At 42.4% G+C, this 21,209-nt stretch overlaps 1 protein-coding gene across 9 annotated transcripts in view; it reads left to right on the top strand.

Moving 5' to 3' along the window:
- The first annotated feature begins 838 nt into the window (after positions 1–838).
- The window catches only part of PML (PML nuclear body scaffold), a 45,075-nt gene continuing 24,704 nt past the window's right edge, over positions 839–21,209 (top strand). For all 9 annotated transcript variants that reach the window (XM_060097017.1, XM_060097015.1, XM_060097021.1 and 6 more), the window contains exons 1-2: positions 839–1,048; positions 2,771–3,237. In XM_060097017.1, coding sequence (XP_059953000.1) covers positions 920–1,048; positions 2,771–3,237 — 596 coding nt within the window. In that variant the 5' untranslated portion in view covers positions 839–919. The remainder of the gene's footprint in view (positions 1,049–2,770; positions 3,238–21,209) is intronic.

The following is a 21,209-nucleotide window of genomic DNA, read 5'->3' as shown; positions in this document are numbered from 1 at the left end:
CATCTCCACTCAGTGTCCTCCTAGTGTCTCTGACTCGGGTCTCTCCCCACATCCCACGGCCACTATCCTAGACCAGGCCACCTGCCCCTAGGTTGTCAGAATGACTGTCCCAATATACACTACAGATCATGTTGTTCCTTGTTTCCAAACCCTTCACTGACTCTCTATTGCCCACAGTACTTGTCCATCTGCTTAGCTATCACCTTGCCCCAGCCCACTCCTGGGTCGACATTACTCATGGGTCCCCTCTTAAATCTGAAAATAACCAAAACTGAAACTGAAAACTAGTTGTTTTTTCTCAAAACTACTTTCTAAACAACCTCTCCTATTTCAAACCTCCATGCCTTTGCATGTGCTGTTCTCTCTGCTTAAAGTGTCCCTCAAATTTCTGAATCCCTGGCGAATTCCCACCATTCCTTCATGTCCCAGATGAGGGATCTCCTTTCCAGCCAGTCTCAATACTGTGTGAAAATCTCTTTTTGGGGGCCTGCTCCTCCATTAGACCTGGGGTTCTTCCAAAGTAGGAGCCACGTGTGGCTCATCTCTGCGGCTCCGGCTCCCAGCTGAGGTCTGGCACAAAGCTGTGCCAGTGTGAGATGAATGAATGTTTCAAAACCGAGGGCGGGGGCTGCCTCCTTCCAGGTCAGCTCTGACACTGTCCAGTTGTGCGTTTACTCCTCTCCTCCCTCTCCCTCCTCCCTGCTCAGGGCGAGTCTTCAGAACCCACAGCCGACTTCTCCGCCCCTAGAACCGCCCACAGCTAGTGTCTCACTTCCTCTCGGGAGGCGGACCCTCGCGGGGCCCCTCCCCTTTCGGACGCTTCGACGCTTCGGGAGCTCAGACGTCAGGCGCACGCCTCTGTTTCAGCTTCTCCCGCCCTTCAGCATCAAAAACGAGAATCGAAACTGCGCTGGATTCCATGCAGCAGGAGGCTGTACCCGCCCGATCTCCGGGGCCCCAGCAGGACCCCGCACTGCCCCACGCCCCCACCATGCCTCCCCCGGAGTCCCTCTCCGAAGGCCACGAGCCCAGCCACAGCCCCACAGAGGTACTAGTACTGCGTTTGGGGAGATGGGGTTCAGGCTTTGTTGATTTTCGTTGGGGGAGATGTGGGGAGGGACAGGGGAACTTGGCCAAGCACCTTAAAGAGTGACACAAAGAAGGAAGACCAGGCATGAGGTCCTGACCTTCTCGGTTTGGGTCACGGAAAGTAGAAAATGGGATGAGGATAAGTTAGGGGGGGCCTCTCTGGGCTGCGATTCTCCACGAGCAGGGGGGTAAGATGCTGAGGGTCAGTGGCATCCCGGACCGGACTCTTCCGCCCCCACGCTGGGATCTGCCTCTTACCCCTGCCTCAGACGTCCCCTGCCTCAGACGAAGGACCACCTATTAGGGAGAGTAGTAGCCTTATTGCACCGGCCTGGGAACCCCCAACATGTCCCAGGTGTGGAAAAACAAGAACCCTAGTTCCCAGATCAGAAAGTGGGAGAGAGGTGTCTTGGCTAAGGCCTCAGAGTTCCTGTGGTCTCTCCTTTAGGAAGCTTCTTGGATCCTTTTCTTGGAGCACCTTGCTCCCCTAACCCCCATCCCCAAGGGGTTTATTAGGGGTTTATTAGTCTTCTGTGCAAACTCCCTAGCTACCCCCGACCCCCAAAGGAACTACTTAGATCAGTTGCTCTATGTTCTTCTATGTCCTTTTTACTGTCCTTCATGAAAGTACAAATAACACCATATTGCAGTAACTTTCATTATTTGCATTTACACCTAGGAATAATATTAACAATACTAGTTAACATTTATGAATATTTCTCATGGGCCAGGTATGGTATTAAGCACTTTTTTTTGTGGTAAAATGTTATCAAATATATATATTATGTATGTTTTCTCCATTTCTAAGTGTACAATTCAGTGGCATTAAATACATTCACAATGTTGTGTAGCCCTCACCACCGTCTATTTACAGAATTTTTTTATCCAAACAAAGCCTGTACTCTTTAAGCAATAGTTCCTCATTCCCCTCTTCCCCCAGTGGCTGGTAACCTCTAATCTACTTTCTCTGTGAATTTGCCTAGTCTAGATATTTCCTAGAAGTGGATTCCTACAATATTTGTCCCTTTGTGTCTGGATGATCTTACTTAGCATAATGGCTTCAAGGTTCATTCATGTTGTAGCATGTGTCAGAATTTCCTTTTTAAGGCTGAATAATATTCCATTGTGTGTATATACCACATTTTGTTTATCCATTCATCTCTTGATGGACACTTGGGTCGTTTCCACCTTTTGGCTATTGTGAATAATGCTGTGTACAGAATAATGAGTGTACAAGTATCTGGGTACTTATTTTCAGTTCTTTTGGGTATATATCTAGGTGTGGAATTGCTGGATCATATGGTAGTTCTATGTTTAACTTTCTGAGGAAACATCAAAGTGTATTAAGCACTTTATGTGAGGTTATATGATGTACACTTAATGAATCTCATTTTTAAACTTAAGTTCCTTGAAGGCAGGGATTTGTCCTATACATCCTTGTATCTCAGGGCCTAGTACTGTGTCTTATGAGAAGTAGATGCTCAGTAAATTTTGGAGTGAGAGTGGGAAGGCCTGAGTAAGTGGAGGATTGGGGTCCTGATAAGCCTGGGTTTTGCATCATCCAATGACAGCCTGGTATGGAATAGGAAGTCCCACTCTGAGCCTCCAGCCATAGGGGCGGGTGTCCATTGGGTGGGAACTCCTGGGACTTCAGATCTCATCTCCCTCTCTGATCCCCCAGCAAGCCACGGACGAAGAGTTCCAGTTCTTGCGCTGCCAGGGCTGCCGGGCAGAAGCCAAGTGCCCCAAGCTGCTGCCTTGTCTGCACACGCTGTGTTCAGGATGCCTGGAGGAGCCAGGCATGCAGTGCCCCATCTGCCAGGCGCCCTGGCCCCGAAGCCCTGATGCGCAGGCCTTGGACAACGTCTTCTTCGAAAGCTTGCAGCGGCGCCTGTCGGTGTACCGGCAAATCGTGGACGCGCAGGCACTTTGCACCCGCTGCAAAGAGCCGGCCGACTACTGGTGCTTCGAGTGTGAGCAGCTCCTCTGCGCCAAGTGCATCGAGGCGCACCAGTGGTTCCTCAAGCACGAGGCCCGGCCACTGGTGGAACTCCGCAGCCAGTCAGCGCGGGAGTTTCTGGATGGCACGCGCAAGTCCAACAACATCTTCTGTTCCAACCCTAACCACCGCAACCCTACGCTGACCAGGTGAGCAGGCCTGCCCAGGGTGGGGTGAAGCATCTAAGAGCGAGGTAGAGGGTGCGGGGAGCAGAGATCCAAAGTCTCACAGCCGGGAACTTGGGTCAAGGAGCTTCTAACGTCTTGCAACTCAAAATAAGGTCCACAGACCAGCAGCATCAATAGCAATGACCCCAATTTATGCTGTCCCTTGCAAATGGATGGATAGCAGTAGTTTCCAATTTTCCCTTATAAGAAATAATGCTGCAGAATCATCTTTTCACCCATATCCAGTCATTTCTTCAGGATAAATTTTTAGAAATGCCATTTCTAGGTGAAGGGTTATGAAAGTTTTACATTTTAATATGTTGCCAAACTGCCCTTTAGAAAGTCTTATAGTGGAATTTTCCAGAAGCACTGCCATGGAGTCTCAGTATAGCTGGATTCTAGGATGAGATGTGGGTAGTTAGTTTTTGTCTGAAGAGTCAAAACCGAACAAAGCACTTCCTGGGAGTGTCTGTATGAGAAAAAAAAAAAGCCATGTCCAATATTAATGAGTTTTACTAAACAGCACAGGATTTTAATTCAGGATTTTTTGGATAGATAATACATTTATATGGTGCAAAAAATTACAAACAAAATTTATAGAGAGGACAAAGTCTCCATTCCACTCTGTCCCCCATCTGCCTAATACCCACCACTTCTCCCTCCCCCATCCGCGTTTAACCACGGTTACCAGTTTTGAATGTTTCCACAGTTTGTGAATATACACACAGGTAGGAGTATATAGTCTTATAGGTCTTATTTTTTCCCCCTTTAAGCAAAAAGGTAGCATACCTATGAGAACTTTTAATACTCCCCCCCCCACATAGATAGCTTGTATGAGATTCTTGGGGATCTGCTTGCAAAGTGAAAGTATTCTTTGCCCATTGAGGGCACACTCAGACAGAGCTCCATTCCTGCTAAACTGACTGTGGCTTGCTTACTTCCTGCTTGGAGATTTACCACCTGTACTACCAGATTCCTCCACAGCTGATACTATTGTTTGAATTTGGATTTCTTTATTTATTGTTAAGGTTGAGGTCCAGTGGCTTTTCATATGTTTGTTGGCCATTGAGCTTCTTCATTTGTGAATTGCCTCCTGAGGTCCTTTGCTTGTTTGTTTGTTTACTTTTAGGAATTAGTCTTTAATTGTAAGAGCTTGTTATACTGCAGATATTTTTCCTGTGTTGACCTTTGTCGTTCATTCAATATGAGGTGTTGTGTTTAAGTTTTTAGTTCTATGTAGTCCAATCCATCAATCTCTTCCTTTATGGTATCTGGCTTTGATCATCCTAGGAAAGATTTTTCCTATGCCAATGTTGAAAATATTTACTTATACTCTATTTTAATAATTTGTTTTTATAGTTAAATTTTTCATTCCCATGGAATTTATTTTTGTGTGTGGTATAAGGTAAGAACCCTTGCTTTGCATTTCTCTCCAAATGGAAAGCCAGTTCTCTCAACAACTTTTATTGAATAATTCACTCTTTTTGTTTGTTTTTTCCCATTTTTTAAAATCGAAGTATAGTTGATGTACAATATTCTATGTTACGTGTACAATATAGTGATTCACAATTTTTAAAGGTTATACTTCATTTATAGTTATTATAAGATATTGGCTATATTCCCCATGTTGTACAATATATCCTTGTAGCTTATGAATAATCCACTCTTGCTTTGATCTGAAATGCCCTTTTAATCTTATACTAAATGTTCATGTAGTCATGAATATGTTTGTAAATCTCTCTTCTGCACCAAACTATTCTTATGCTAATCCTTACTACTGTAAGGAGTTCTGTAGCTTTATATTTGATAGGGTGAATTCCCATTCTTCTTCAAAAATAATTTGGCTTTTATAATTTGTACAGTTGCTTTTGCTCTTACAATTCATGCAGTTTCAGAACTTACATATTCATTGAGATTTTGACTGAGATGACATTAAATCTTGGAAGAATTGTCCTCATCTCTGGTTATATCTTTGGGTTTTATAGTTTTATTCACAAACGTCTTGAAATTTTAAATTATAGTTAAATTTATAATATGTAATAATATTATGAATGGAATTTTTTCCATTATAGTTTCTAACTGGTTATCATTAACATTCACTAATGCTATTAATTTATGTATATTTATATTACATCTAGCCATCTTACTGGGCTCTTTTATTCTTGTAAGTTTTTCAGTTGATTTTTTGGATTTTCTAGGTAAACAGTCATATCACCTACAAATAATAAAACCTTTTTTCTTTCCAGTATTTATACATATTACCTCTTTGTAGCTTTGTTTCATTGGATTGGCCAGAACTGCCAGGACAGTACTGAATAATGTGAAGCAGTGGTTAGAAAAGGCAACTTTGTCTTGTACCTATCTTTCATGAGAAAGCTTCTTATGTTTTCTTGTTTAGTATGATGCTTATTATTGATTTCCTCAGGTGACTTTTAAAAATCACATTAAGAAAGTTGCCTCCCACTTCTAGTTTTCTAAGAGTTTTGTTGTTGCTGTTATTTTGTTTTATTTTTAACTCAGGAGTAGATGTTCTTTTGGACTCTGAAGATGTCCTTTCACCTTGTAATATGATGAATTATATCAATAGGTTTCTTTATGGTGAACCATTCTTTAATTCCTGGGAGGAATTGGTCATGATATTTGGTCATGATATACTATTATTTTAATTTCTAGCTAGATTCCATTTAGTACTGTTTAGGCTATTATTTAGGGTATTATCTATATTTATAAATGTGATCAAATTTTATGAATATGTATGATTTCCTTGTCAAGTTTTCTTATTCATTTGATAAGACAACTCTTTCAATGAGTTTGCAAGCTTCTTTGAACATGATAATATGTATAAATTGCTTAGCATAGTGCCTGGCACATATTAAATACTCAATAAATGTTAAAATGCTACTCTGATAATTTCTCTGCTGTAGACTAGTTTAAAGAACATAGCAGGGGCTTCCCTGGTGGCGCAGTGGTTGAGAATCTGCCTGCTGATGCAGGGGACACGGGTTCGAGCCCTGTTCTGGGAAGATCCCACATGCCGCGGAGCAACTAGGCCCGTGAGCCACAACTACTGAGCCTGCACGTCTTCAGCCTGTGCTCCACAACGGGAGAGGCCGCAATAGTGAGAGGTCCGCACACCGCGATGAAGAGTGGCCCCCACTTGCCACAACTGGAGAAAGCCCTCGCGCAGAAACGAAGAACCAACACAGCAAAAATAAATAAATAAATTAAAAAAAAAAAAAAAAGAACATAGCAATTCAAGCTTATAGAAGTTTCTTGAAAAACTATCTGATACAGGTACCTTTTTTGAAGAGTAGGTTTTTTCCCCCCTTTTTTTGGATCTTGAATTAGATTTTTTGGAATGTTTTCTAGTTCATCCTGAGTTATCTTTTATAATTTAAAAATCTCCTCTATACGTGTAATTGTGTCCCCTTTCTTATTTCTAATGTTGTATATTTGTGGTTATTTTAGTGATCTTTTCAAAGCACTAGCTTTTTGGTCTTTCCTTTTATTGCTTACTGATAGTAATGTTTTCCTTTTTTCTAATTAATCATTTTGTTTTTATCATCATTATTTTCTCTCTTCTACTTGTCTCATTATTCATCATCTAACTGAACATTTAATTCATTTATTTGTTATCCTTATTGTTTAATACGTTCTCCTGTGAATATGACATTGGCTGCGTCCCATAACTTTGATGTAGTGTAATCATAGTCAATCATTTCTCAAATATCTATAATTTCAGTCTTCTCTTTTTAAACATTTTTTCTTTGATAGAAGAGTTTGGGGGAGGGAGTTTTCTAAAATTTTCAAGTGGCTTGTGATGTTTGATATTTAAATATTTGATGTTAATTTCTACAGTATGGTCACCTAGTATTTGAGTTATATCTGGGACTATACTGATGTTTTCTTTGGGGCCTTGGACCATATTCCGTGGACTAGCATATTCCTAGGATTTTTAAAAAATGTGTATTCTTTGTAGAGATATATCATATATATCTCTCCTCTTTCTATTCTGGTTTAAATTTTTAACAAACATATTAGAACGCGTGTGTGTGTGTGTATCTCTCACCATCAAGAGTAGATTACAACTGTTCTTCCAGATAAGATAAAACTTTTAGCATACTTCTTTTTCTCCCCTCTTTCTCTTACCACATTCAGATATAGTTGAAATAACATGAAATTTTAGTTCTAGATATTACCAAATTTTATGTCTTTTCTATTCTAAGCATCCTTTTTTGACAGTTATTAAGTGTCATCATCACATTATAACCCACTTGTTATCTATAATCTTAGATTTTAATTAGTTTCATTGCTCACAATAATTTTTTCTATAACATATCTTCCTCTTTCTTCCATTATTTAATGTTATTAATTTCCCATTTGGCTGGAATACTTCAAGTAATTTTTTTTTGGTTGCTTTTCCGAGTTTACTTTCTGGAATCTTGATTGTCTTAACTTGCATGTCCTTCATTTGCTGTCACATTTATTTTTTAATTTATTTTTTATTTTTATTTTTGGCCATGCCACGCAGCTTGTGGGATTTTAGTTCCCTGACTAGGGATCAAACCTGGACCCTCAGCAGTGAGAGCACGAGTCCTAACCACTGGACCGCCAGGGAGTTCTCTGCTGTCACATTTAAAGGAAAGTTTAGCTAGGTGTAAAATTCTGAGGTCACAATCACAAATCTTTCATCTTGGAGTATATACACATTGCTTCATAAATTTGTGGCCTCCAGTGCTGCAGATGAGAAATTTAATTATTATCTAATTATTTTTCCTCTGTGGGTAATCTGTTTTTGTTTGCTAAGGATCTTTATATAATTTTTCTTTATTCTTGAAGATGATTGATCAAGCTATAGGTCTTTTCTTTTTTCAATAATCCTCTCTGACATTGTTTAACTGAAAATTCAAGTCTTTCTTCAGCTCAAAGAAATTGTCTTCTACTTTTTTATATATTGATTTCTGTTCATTTGCTTATTTTTTTCTTTTTATAGCTATTGTTTTTGTGTGTGTGTGGCTTTTTTTAAATTAACTTTTTATTGGAGTATAGTTGATTTACAATGTTGTGTTAGTTTCTGCTGTACAGCAAAGTGAATCAGTTATACATATACATATATCCATTCTTTGTTAGATTCTTTTCCCATATAGGTCATTACAGAGTATTGAGTAGTGTTCCCTGTGCTATACAGGAGGTCCTTATTAGTTATCTATTTTACATATTGTACTGTGTATATGTCAATCCCAATCTCGCAATTTATCCCTCCTCCCCCACTTTCCCCCGTAACCCTTCCCCCACTTTCCCCCATAACCCTTAAGTTTGTGTTTTACATCTGTGACTCTGTTTCTACTTTGTAAATAAGTTCATTTGTATCATTTTTTTAGATTCCACATATAAGTGAGATCATATGATACTTATCTTTCTCTGCCTGACTTATTTCACTCAGTATGACAGTCTCTAGGTCCATCCATGGTGCTGCAACAATTGCAATCATGTTTTTTTAATTGCCAAACAAGGTCAGTGTCCTCAGGATGCTTTTTCTTGTCAGCCTGTTCTTGTTTTCTCAGTGTATGTTCTTAAATCTCCCTGGAAAACAAACTTAGAATTTTTAGAAGGTTTATGTTTCCTATATTACCCTTTTTTTCAGTGTGAGCCAGGAATCAGTTTGGTCCCCATTTTGGCTGCTGATTCTCTTTATAGGTCCTGTGGTTCTGTGTTGTCTGCTCACATGTAAATGTGGACATCTAGATTGCACAGTCTTAGTAGCTGATAGGGACTGGCAGCAACTGTATAAACCACAGTTTACACCTCCTACCCTGTAGTGAGGATGGGGCCTCTCCCAGAGCCCCAGATGGTGGTAGCTTACAGAGTGCTTCACCTCTAGTGTGGGGGGGTGGATTTCTCCACAGTGGGCAAGGTACAAGGGGCAAGGAGGTCCAGCCAGCAAGAGGACAGGATTCTTTTCCCTTGAGCATGGTAGATGGCTTCAAAAACCTGACAGTATTGCTTAAAAATCATACACACACAGTCACAATTCACAGTTGTTTCACAATCTACCAGTGGTTACTAGAAAAAGTCGTTTCTTCTGCACAAAACCTTAGTGTCATAAATAACCCACAACTTCTTGCAGGTTACAAGTCAATAATAAACCGTTTCATCCTTTGACATTGAGCTGACTTAAGGCTCACACTGGGGAGCAGCATCAGAAGTGGCTTTAAACTTTCAAACTCAGCCTGGGAGTGTCCTCCCTGGGACCATTGGCATTTGATCACCATACTTGTGGAGTCCATTCTTTCAGCCCACATTCCTACTATGTAGCAAGCCCTCTGCTAGGTGCTAGGGTATAAATACAAACAGATACAGCCCTGGCCCTCTGAGGTCACAGTCTGGTGGAGGAACCAGATCTGCAATTAACAATCAAGGCTGCAGAGTGCTTCAAGGAAGCCTGCTCACCATTGTCACTGTGCTGATAGTTGCCCTTAGGACAGTGTGCTAAGACACCATCCTCTCCCTCATATTTTCCCTTTCCAGACGGCTGTGTGTGCTCAGTTATTTAAGGGCAGAAGGAAGAAGGAAAGGAGGCACCAGGCATGTGATCTCAGAAAAGGCCACTTACCCAGCCTGGATTGGCTGGGGATGGCAGCTTCCAAGGGGGTGTCACACTTAGCCTGGCCTGAAGGAAGCAGAAAGGGGAGGGAGCATGTACAAAGGCAGAGGCACCAGCAAGTCTGCTGCATTTCAGGAGCTGCAAGTAAAGGCTGTGAAGGAGGGCAGGAGCTGGAAGGGTGAGCTAGGGTCAAACATGGGAAAGTTGGAGGAATTCGGACACTATTCTACAATTTCCGGGACAAAGAATGTTCTCAGTTTGCTCCATTTTCCTGCAGTTTACTCCTGTACCAGTGAGTATCCTGTAGAGCACAGTGTGAATGGACCTTTGGGGACTCTGTTGGAAACCCACTGGTGGTATTAAGGCAGAGAGTGGGATAATATTCAGATCCTCTTTCTGCACTCTGGTACTTTGATTGAAGTGGGCAAGTTTAGGAGCAAGGAGACCAGGATTTTTTTTCTTTGGCTGCATGCTTATTTACATTTTACCCTATTCCATAAAGAATTTGAGATTTACCACCTTACCGTTGGATATATGACCCAAGCGGAACTGAAGCAAAGAATCTGGACCTGGGGAAAGGGAGCCGCATTAGGAGGCTGAGCCATGGTGCAGGTGGGGGTGAGACCTGCAAGAATGCAGAGGTGGCAGCATGGGGAGAAGGCCAGAGTGTCACCCGGCCATGGCCTGCCTAACCTGGAGGTCAGGGTGGCTGCCAGCCTTTTCATCACATGTGCTGGGGAGCGCTGGGGAGTGCCTTGCAGCCAAGGGTAATGGGGGTTTAGGACTGTCGATGGAGCTGAGACCCATGTTGGGGTGTCAGATCCCAAAGCTTGGCTGGATGGAGTAGGGGAATTAATCCAGGACCATCAAAACTTGTAGCGGGAAGAGCTTTAGTTACAGTTGAGTGGGGAAAATCAAAGACCTATTGTTCAAGTTTGAGACGTATGATGAGATCATAAACTGGGAAAAGAGCTCCCAAGACCAGAAGTTGGAATGATTGGCAACAGGTGGGGAGAGGCATCCTGGGCAGCCCAGGGGAGGGTTCAGGGCAGAGGTGGACATCACGCAGTGGTAGCAGGAAGCAGAGTACAGGGGACAGGCTTAAAACCAGCCTTGAGTGACGCTCCCCGATCCCTTGGTACCTGGGCAGCGCCTTTCAATAGGAAACTGAAACCTTTTCCAATATGGTCAGAGAATGGGCTCTTCTGGTTGGATTTGACCTCTTCTTAACACAATAAAGCACTTTCCTGTCTTTTGAGATGTTTTTTCCTGTGCTGTTACCTTACTTCCCAGACCCTCCTATAAGATTATTGAGGAAGAGAGAATTGTTGCAAGAGGCCCAAACATTAACGGGAGCTCATCCCCAAATAGGAGATCTTATCTGAGCCAGGGCCAGGACAGGACGCAGGATTTCTGACTGCAGACCCTGCAGAGTCTGTCCTGGTGCTGCCGGCCTCCACATACAGGTAGTTTTCAACTAACAACCTGGCCGAGTTGCAAAAAAAGGATTCTACAAGTTGCTTGTTTCGAGCTCAGAGTGTATCTTCCCTTACAATTAGCTTATTCAAAGGAAGCATGCTAGTTAAGCAATGTTAAATTTAATTTTCCTTGACTTTGATGAAAGAAAAAGATACTAAAGTAAAATTAGACTTGCTAAACTTCAAAGAAATATTTCTTCATCCTAAAATATTTCCTAAAAGACCTCTCTAAGATTAAGCAAAAAAATTACCAAGGCATCAAGAGGCTGGAGTCATTATAGTTTGTATTTAATGAAATGAATCCATTTTAGACAGTAACAAAGTCTTTGCCGTGAAAGACCAGGATGGTCCACTCCCATGTTTGTAGTCTTGGTTCCATGTCACAATGGCTCTAATGCACAGCACTGGTCCTTTCACTTTAACACCACTTTTCATGGATTCTTTGTTTTGATTCGGCTCTTGGTTGGACGGATGTTGTCAATCAGCAGTTTTTCTCAAGAAGGACTTCTGTGTTCTGAATTCCTAGAGTGTCTTGGTGTTGAGAATGTCTATCAGTTGCTTTTACGCTTACATGACATCTTGGCTGGGTGTAATATACCTGATCATGGTCTTTCCTTTAGAGCTTTGTAGACTTTGCTGCATTATCTTCCAGCATCAAACGTCCACCAGGAGAGGCCTGAGGCCAAATTTATTGGCTTTTTCTGTCTCGATGCCTAAAGATATTTTTCATTCCTTAAGTTTATCAACTTAACCAAGCTGTCTTGGTGTGGAGCATATTGTATCAAATTATTCTGAAACCCAGCTTGCTCCTTTAGTTTAAAAATTCTGTTTATTTCAATGAAATTTTCTTACATAACCCCTCCTCCTCTTTCTTCCTCTTCCTTTCCTTCTCATTTTCCTCTTGCTCTATTACCATTAGTATTACAGTTTTTAATTTATGATTTTATTTTTTTCTGATTAGTAATCTTAAGAGTATTACCACGGTGTGGGGGAAACTTAAATATTTAGTGAGTATTGAATGAGTAACAAAGATCAGAACCACAGTATACACTCAGAGCTACATAAAATAATTTTATACCTATTTTAATAAAAGTACTTCTGGAGAATATCAAAATTGTTTGTGTCACATAAGGAGTTACTGCTTGTTTCCTATGTCACCAGATTCTATTAACATTTAATGATTAACTTTATAGTCATTGAATTTTGTAACAAATGCCTGCTTTGGCTTTTTTTAAAAAAATAAATTTATTTATTTAATTTTTTAATTTTTGGCTGTGTTGGGTCTTCGTTGCTATGCGCAGGCTTTCTCTAGTTGGCGGCGAGCGGGGGCTACTCTTCGTTGCAGTGCGTGAGCTTCTCATTGCGGTGGCTTCTCTTGTTGTGGAGCACGGGCTCTAGGCGCGCGGGCTTGAGTAGTTGCGGCACGCGGGCTCACTAGTTGTGGCTCACGGGCTCTAGAGCACAGGCTCAGTAGTTGTGGCACATGGGCTTAGTTGCTCCACAACGTGTGAGATCTTCCTGGACCAAGGATCAAACCCGTGTCCCCTGCATTGGCAGGCGGATTCTCAGCCACTGCGCCACCAGGGAAGCCCGCTTTGGCATGTTTTACAGTTTGGATTTGTTCTGCCAAAGCTGTTAGAGTTGGGGAGGTATTTTGAGATAGGGACAACTGAATAGAAGCGCTGTCTGTTTATACCATATGTTATTTAATACAGTATTAAGTTATTGTTACCTTAATATCCAATAGCATTTTTCTTATTCATGGCTCTAGTTAATTGATTGTTTCAGCTATTTCCATCTCTTTTGCCGTTTTATTTCTTGAAATTAGGTTGGATTTAAATGAAATAGCTTAATCAGATTAATAAGTAATCACTATACTTATCTATGTGATAAACTTTGCCTTGTTCTTTTGCAACATTTACTGGCATGTAAATCCAAATTGTGTTCATGTTCACTAATATCCAATACTATATAATTATAGTACATTATTATAAAACTCAGTGAATTTGCCCAAGTGATCTAACTTTGTTCAAAAATTGTATCTCCTTCATTAACAAATTACTTATGTGTTACTTAAGATATTGCTTGCACTTGATACTATTCTGACTGTACTTCCAAGGGGGCATCGTTGCAGTCACCTCAATGTATGGTGATAATCACTTTTTTTTTTTTTTTTGGCTGCTCCACGCAGCTTGTGGGATCTCAGTTCCCCAACCAGGGATCAGACCAGGGCCCTTGGCAGTGAAAGCATGGAGTCCTAACCACTGGACCGCCAGGGAATTCCCAGATGATCACATTTTAGAAATACCATGTGGTGGCACTGGGAAAGGTTGATTGGAGAGACCAGAGGCAAGGAGGCCTATTAGGGGACAGTGCTAAAGGAGATAAGCCATAACTGGGGCAAGAACAAAGGCCGTATCAATGGGAACTGATGTGACAGATTTAGGAACCAGAATTCTACCTTAATCATCTCTACATTCTAGCCCCATACCTGTACATAGCTGGTACTCAGTAATTTTTTTTAAGTAAATGAAGGTAGACCTTAACAAGACTTAACAATGAGTCATTGTTGAAGCAGTCGAAGAGGGGAGGAATCTGGAATTCCCCTTGATCTTTGGCTTGAGTGGCCTTTGAACAGTAGTGCCATTCACTGCCATAGAGAGGGCAGGAGAGGCAGGGCACCCATGCAGCAGTGCATCTGCTACCTACTGAATGAGTGACGTGGCCCAGCAGAACACTGTCCACCATGGATGTGCCAGTCTTGAAAGCAGAGACCTACATAGAAAAGAGTGGGGAAGAAAAACTACAAACTTTCTCTTCCTCTTTTTTTTTTTTTTTTTTTTTTTTTGCGGTACGCGGGCCTCTCACTGTTGTGGCCTCTCCCGTTGCGGAGCACAGGCTCCGGACTCGCAGGCCCAGCGGCCATGGCTCACAGGCCCAGCCGGTTCGCAGCATGTGGGATCTTCCCGGGGCACAAACCCGTGTCCCCTGCATCGGCAGGTGGACTCCCAACCACTGTGCCACCAGGGAAGCCCTCTTCCAGCCCTCTTCCTCTTTCTTGGGTGTGGGACCAGCATAAGACCATAGTGTCCCCTGCATCGGCAGGTGGACTCCCAACCACTGTGCCACCAGGGAAGCCCTCTTCCAGCCCTCTTCCTCTTTCTTGGGTGTGGGACCAGCATAAGACCATAGTGTGAAATAGACAAGGCTTCCTCCCCTCCTCTTTCTTTGCTGCTTCTCTCTTTTTTTTAAAATTTATTTTATTTATTTACTTTTGTTTGTGTTGGGTCTTCATTGCTGCTCGTGGGCTTTACTCTAGTTGCGGCGAGCGGGGGCTACCCTTCGTTGTGGTGCGCGGGCTTCTCACTGTGGTGGCTTTTCTTGTTGAGGAGCACAGGCTCTAGGTGTGCAGGCTTCAGTAGCTGCAGTGCGTGGGCTCGGTAGTTGTGGCTCATGGTCTCTAGAGCGCAGGGTCAGTAGTTGTGGCGCACGGACTTAGTTGCTCCACAACATGTGGGATATTCCTGGACCAGGGCTCGAACCCGTGTCCCCTGCATTGGCAGGCAGATTCTTAACCACTGCGCCACCAGGGAAGTCCCTCTTTGCTGCTTCTCTTAACTTCTGTTATCTTCCTCTCTGAGACCGCAGGTTTTCCTATCTCTGTCACCACCTTCTCAACTAATGAATAGTTGGAGGAGGGGAGGTCAACAGGAATAATGCTTTCACTCTCTTTGAGCATCCCAGTCTCTACAATTACTCATCTCCTCTCCTGGTTTCAGAAATCTTATTTCCTCAACTGTGTCACCCTGGAGATGGCAGGAAACCAGCCTCATTAAATGCATCCATACTACTGTGTAAATGACTGACGGATCCCTTTAATTACCCTCTAGCTAATTATTTGAATTTCCAAAAGAGGCTACTCCTTTCCATACTCCACCAAAGTGAGAGCTCCCATCAACCCTTGTTGAGATGGGGGCGGTGAAGTGGAGAGTTTTTCCGTCAGCATTCAGGCAAGCCAGGCCCTGCCCTGGAGTTTTGCTCTGGGGCCATCTCTCCTCCACTAGTCCTGTTTTCATAGGATTTTTGCTTCCTGCGTTCTGAGTTATCCTGTTTCCTAGGACAGCAGAAGTGCCATGTTGCTCTGGTCCTACTGGGAAGTGTGGCTGGTCTAGGGCGGCATGTCCCTACTGGGAAGGGAACAGTCCAGAGACCACACTCAGTGGTGATGTTTCCTACTGCCTGAGGTTAAGAGGCTCACCCACCAGCAGCAGGGCTCTCCCCTGCCACATGTACATATGCGGTTAATGCCCCCTCTTCTTTCACAGCTCCAGAATGTCCAATGTGTATCTGGCACTGTGCTGGTCACTTCACGTACACCAGCCCCTTGTCTTTGTAACAGTCTATGAGAGAGTATCCTTATGCCCATTGTATAGATGGGGAAATTAAGACTTAGAGAGAGAAAGTAATTTACTCAAGGCCTCATAGCTAGGAATTGTGGAAGAGCTCAGATTCAGGCCTAGGTCGGGCCACCTCCAGAACCCATATCCTGTCTACTGTCACGTGGCCTCTGGGATGGTGGTTTAGACACAGGCAGCTTTTGGATGGGAAGACTGAGAACCCAGGAAACATGTTGGGGTTTCTATTAAAATATTAATCATGCAGTCAATTCGCTGAACAGTCATAAAGGGATAAACAAAACAATATATCATAAGGCAGAAGAGAAAGAGCTTGTTGTAATTCCTAGAGGGGATGTTCTTTTACGGTTCCCCATTGCCTCCTATTTAAAGTCCAAATTCGTTTGTTTAGAATTGATTGCGGAAACTTTTGGAAAATCTCAATCAGTAAAAAGGGGGAGGGAAGAAGAGAAAGAGGTAACTACTACCAATCTAGACTTTCTCCTTTCCTCCCTGCTGTCTCTGTAATCATCTAAAACAGAATGAACAACACTTGGGGTTACAAAGTGTGCTTTTCTTATAATAGGAGGTCATGAATGTCTTTCCAAAAAATAGAGAGTTTTGAATTTTCAGGCAGCTGCATCTGTTGATAGTATGATTTCTTCCACTTCTTCAGTGGTTATAAGGTCTTTACCATCATGAGAGTAAATAGTCAACTGTTATATCTCCATGGTGTTATTTTTCATATTTAACTCTGAGTCATCAAAAATATATCTTGGGGCCTCCCTGGTGGCGCAGTGGTTGAGAGTCCGCCTGCCGATGCAGGGGATACGGGTTCGTGCCCCGGTCTGGGAGGATCCCATATGCCGCGGAGCGGCTGGGCCCGTGAGCCAGGGCTGCTGAGCCTGCGCATCCGGAGCCTGTGCTCCGCAACGGGAGAGGCCACAACAGTGAGAGGCCCGCGTACGGAAAAAAAAAATATATATATATATATATATATCTTGGTGTAGTGTATGAAGCAAAGCTCTGACTTGATTTATTTCCCCCCCTGTAGCCAGTTTTCATGATCTAATTGTTGAAAATCCTTTAATGTCCATTAGTTTGGGATGCTTTATTATATAAAATATTACATTCTGATAGATGCCAGGGCCTCTTTCAGGACTATCTGGTCTGTTGTGCTGATCGTCCTCTTGACTATTAGACTAGTATGTACACTTTTAAGAATGGTAGTTCTATAATGTTGTCAGTGGCAGAGAAAATCCCCTTCCTTACACTGATTTTTCAAACAATTTCTTAGCTATTTAATCTGTTTACTCCTTCATGTGAAATTCATTCTTTTTTTCTTTTTTTTCATTGTGTGAAATTTAGAATCAGTTGGTTAAGTTTTAAAATCTCATTTGTAATTTGGCTCAAATTGCTTTAAACCTTTGTATTAACTTGAAGAAAATTAACATTATACTATTTAGTCTCTCCCGTTGGGACCTTGATACACTTTTCTGTTTTTAGACTTTCTCTCGTAGTGGGTTTTTGTCATTTACTCCATATAAGTTCTATGTATTTCTTGCTAGGATTATGTCTAGGTATTTTTTTTTTAGCATTTTTTAAATTGCTGTTGTGAATGAGAACATGGAAAATTTTTCCATATTTCTTTTCATTTGCTTTGCTGGAATAGAATTAAGCTGTTTTCTTCTCTTAATTCTGGTACAATCCAGCCACTTTGCTGAGCAACTTCTCATTGATTCCGTGGTGTTTTAGTTCATTCTTTCGAGTGTTCCAGAAGCAAATAAGTGCCCTTTTGCTTTCCAGAGCTACACCTCTCTGTCTGTGTTAAGTCTGGGTCCTTGTCATGGAGCTCCTTGTGGGTAGGTGCCCACCTCACCTCTGTCTCCCCCCAAAGTGCCAAGCACACAGTGGGTGCTCAGTAAGTGTTCTTTGAATGAGGGTGAAGGAACCCTAGGCCAAGGAGGTCATCCTTGGTCTTGGGTGGCAGGCCCACAATGGGTCATTCTGATTCAGGGTTTGCACCTCAGTCTTATCAGAAAGTTGGGGGCTTTGGACCCCAGGGCATCTGATGCAGGCCCCTCAACAGAGACCTGAAGCCAATTGTCTCCTTCCATCCAGAGGGGCAGGGGTGGCTGGTTTCCCTGGGGAGACCCCATTTGGGGCAGAAGGGGCTTAAGAAGAGGACCCAGCAGAGACTGTGGTCCCCCCCAGCAAGTCTTGCTCTCCCTCCAGCCAGGCCACCCCTAGGGGTCCCCTTCCCAGGCCTGGAGCACTCTTTCTAAGGAAGGGTCACTCACCTCGGTCTCAGCCCCTCTCCCATGAATCCAAAGCTAGGAAAATGACAACTGGTTCTAGTTCTCCCTTTATTTCTATAGCCTATCTAATTGCCCACATCTATTAGAATTCTGTTCTTTAATTAAAAACATAGGTAATATCAATACATTCACAAGGTTCAAACATGAGAGCAACCTAAAAGGCATACAGTGAAATGCCTCACTCCACCTTTTCCCTGCCTCATCCTGTAAATACTTTTATTAATTTGTATCCTTCCAAGGTTTCTTTATTCAAATGCGATCAAATATGAATATATTCTTATTTTTCTCCATTCTTACACAAAAGGCAGCATCCTATAATGCACTTCTGGGTTTTTTTTGGCTGCGTTGGGTCTTTGTTGTTGCACGCGGGCTTTCTCTAGTTGCGGCGAGCGGGGGCTACTCTTCATTGTGGTGCGTGGGCATCTCATTGCGGTGGCTTCTCTTGTTGCGGGGGATGGGCTCTAGGCACACAGGCTTCAGTAGTTGTGGTGTGCGGGCTCTAGGGCACACGGGCTTTAGTAGTTGTGGCACGCAGGCTCAGTAGTTGTGGCGCCCGGGCTTAGTTGCTCCACGGCATGTGGGATCTTCCTGGCCCAGGGATCGAACCCATGTCCCCTGCATTGGCAGGCAGATTCTTAACCACTGTGCCACCAGGGGAAGTCCCCTATAATACACTTCTACACCTTGATTTTTTTACTTAAAGTATACATTGTCATAATTGAACACATTATATGGTAGTCACTGTTCTAACCTTTTATATATATTAACTCATCGAATCCTCCTAATACTCCTATTATTATCCTTATTTTGCCAGAGAGATTTTTCCATATAATGAACTTCCACAGTTTTTTTCAGCTGCATAGTACTCCACTGTACGGGTGCATTGTAATTTGTGTAACTCATTGCCTAGTGATGGTCACTTAGGTTGTTTCTATTCTTTGCTATTATGGACTGTGTTACGTTGTACAAATGTTATTTTTTATGTATGGAGATAGAGCTGCAGAAAAGATATCTAGAAGGGAGAGTGCTGGGTCAGAGGATAAATACATTTGTAAGTTTGATGAATACTGCCAAATTGCCCGCTGTAGAGTTATTCATTCCTTTCATAATTGCTTAACATTTCTCATTAGTAGTGTCTAATTAGGGAGCACTAATATTTCAGGCAATTATAATCATAGTCTTTTTAAAAAACATTCATGTATGGCTTACCTCATTTGATCCTCTCCAGCACTCCCATATGAGGTAGGAATTATCCCTATTTTACAGGTAAGAAAACTGAGGTGCAGAGAGGTTAAATGACCTGCCAAGGAAGGGCACAGAGCTGAGGTCAGATCCACATCTGCCCAGCTTTTTTCTCTGCTCCAACTGCCACTTACCACAGCCACTGGCCCTGACTCTAGGTGATGTGGGTCTCTGTTACTTAGATCCGATTTCCTGAGGCTGGAGGAGCTCAAGGCTCATGACCCAGTGGCACCCCCCATCCCACTTTCCACACACTTTTCTGTCTCCAGAAAAGCTTTGCTAGCGTGGCATAAGTCTCCTGTGTTTGAGCAGGAGGGTCAAGCCCTGGGACTTTACCACCTTGGGTGACTTGGGAAGGTTGAGAGCTGGCAAAGCTGAGGACTAGTACCTGGTTTCAAGATTTTAGAATTGGGTCGGCCAGCAGGCTCTCTGTTGGCAGTTGTGGGACAAGTTGCTATCAGTAAGTAAGGCCAAAATGGCCCCAGCTAAAATCCTTTCTCCTGGCCTCAGGTGGGCTAACTTATTATTTTCATTGCCGGTGAGAGTAAATTACAGCAGTATTTCTAGGGAAGTAACTAATATTTTTCCTGGTAATATTTGAAGAAGCAGCACTGCAGTGTTTCAGAGCATGGACTCTGAGCCAGGCTGCTTGGGTTTTTTATATTAGTTTCCTATTGCTACTGTAACATTTACCACAAATTTAGGGACCTAAACCATTAGAGATATATCGTTTTGTACCTCTGGAGGTCAGAAGTCTGAAATGGGTCTCATTGAGCTAAAATCAAGACGTCAGTAGGGCTGTGTTCCTTCTGGAGGCTCTTGAGGAGGATCCATTTTCTTGCCTTTTCCAGCTTCTAGAGGCTGCCTGCATTCTGTATTTCATGATCCCCTTCCATCTTCAAAGCCAGCAGCATAGTGTCACTGTGACCTCTACTTCCATCATCACCTCTCCCCTCTCTCACTCTCCTGCCTCCTGCCTCTTTCCTTTATGAGGACTCTTGTGCTTACATTGGGTCCACCCAGATAATCCAGGATAATCTTCCCATCTCAAGATCCTTAATGTAATCACACCTGTCAAGTCTATTTTGCCGTGTAAGGTGCCATATTCAGGTTCCAGGAATTAGTACTTGGATGGGGGCCATTATTCTGCCTACTACAATTTGTATCTGGACTCTGCCACTTACTAACTGTGTGACCTTGGACAAGTTATTGTACCTCTTGCTCAGTTTCCCCATCCTTAAAATAGGGATAATAATAATCCCCACTCCATAGGATTGTTAGAAGGATTAAATGAGTTGATATTTGTCAAATGCTTATAATAGTGTCTGACACATAGTAAATGCTATGGAAGTGTCTGCTGGCTAAAATATATTAAATAAATAAAAATATGCATACTCTTTGATCTAGCAATCCTATTATTTTGTAATGTATTTCATAGAAACAAAAGGATGCATGCATTAGGCTACAGAAAGCATTGGGCATATTGAGGAAAAATGCACAAACAGGAAATCACTGGGATGTCCATTAACAGGATGAATGAATCAGTGTGGTCCATCTGGAATGTAAAGAAGCTATTAATGAGAATACATCAGGTCCATACTTGTAGACCTAGAGGAGTGTCCTGAACAAAAGTTCAATTAAAGGAGGAAGTTACAAAGGTTTAGCATGCTCTTATTTTTTTTAAGAACATCAACCTGCCCAAAACTGTTGTAGATATTTGAGCCAATTATTTAAACTCTGAATGTCTTGGTTTCTTTATCTGTGAAATGAGGATAACAGTAATTCTCCCTTAAGAAACTCTACGGAGGATTAAGAGGAATGAAATGTATCAAGTCATTAGAATTCTGCTAGCAGCAGCATAGTCTGGATATTTATGTAAAGCTGTTTGAATAGAGAGAGGTGTGAAGGATGCACCCAG

The sequence above is a fragment of the Mesoplodon densirostris genome, chromosome 4 (assembly GCF_025265405.1).
Source record: "Mesoplodon densirostris isolate mMesDen1 chromosome 4, mMesDen1 primary haplotype, whole genome shotgun sequence".
Classification (NCBI taxonomy): Eukaryota; Metazoa; Chordata; class Mammalia; order Artiodactyla; family Ziphiidae; genus Mesoplodon; species Mesoplodon densirostris.
Note: the sequence above shows the minus strand (reverse complement) of the source record. Positions and strands in the feature narration are given on the sequence as shown.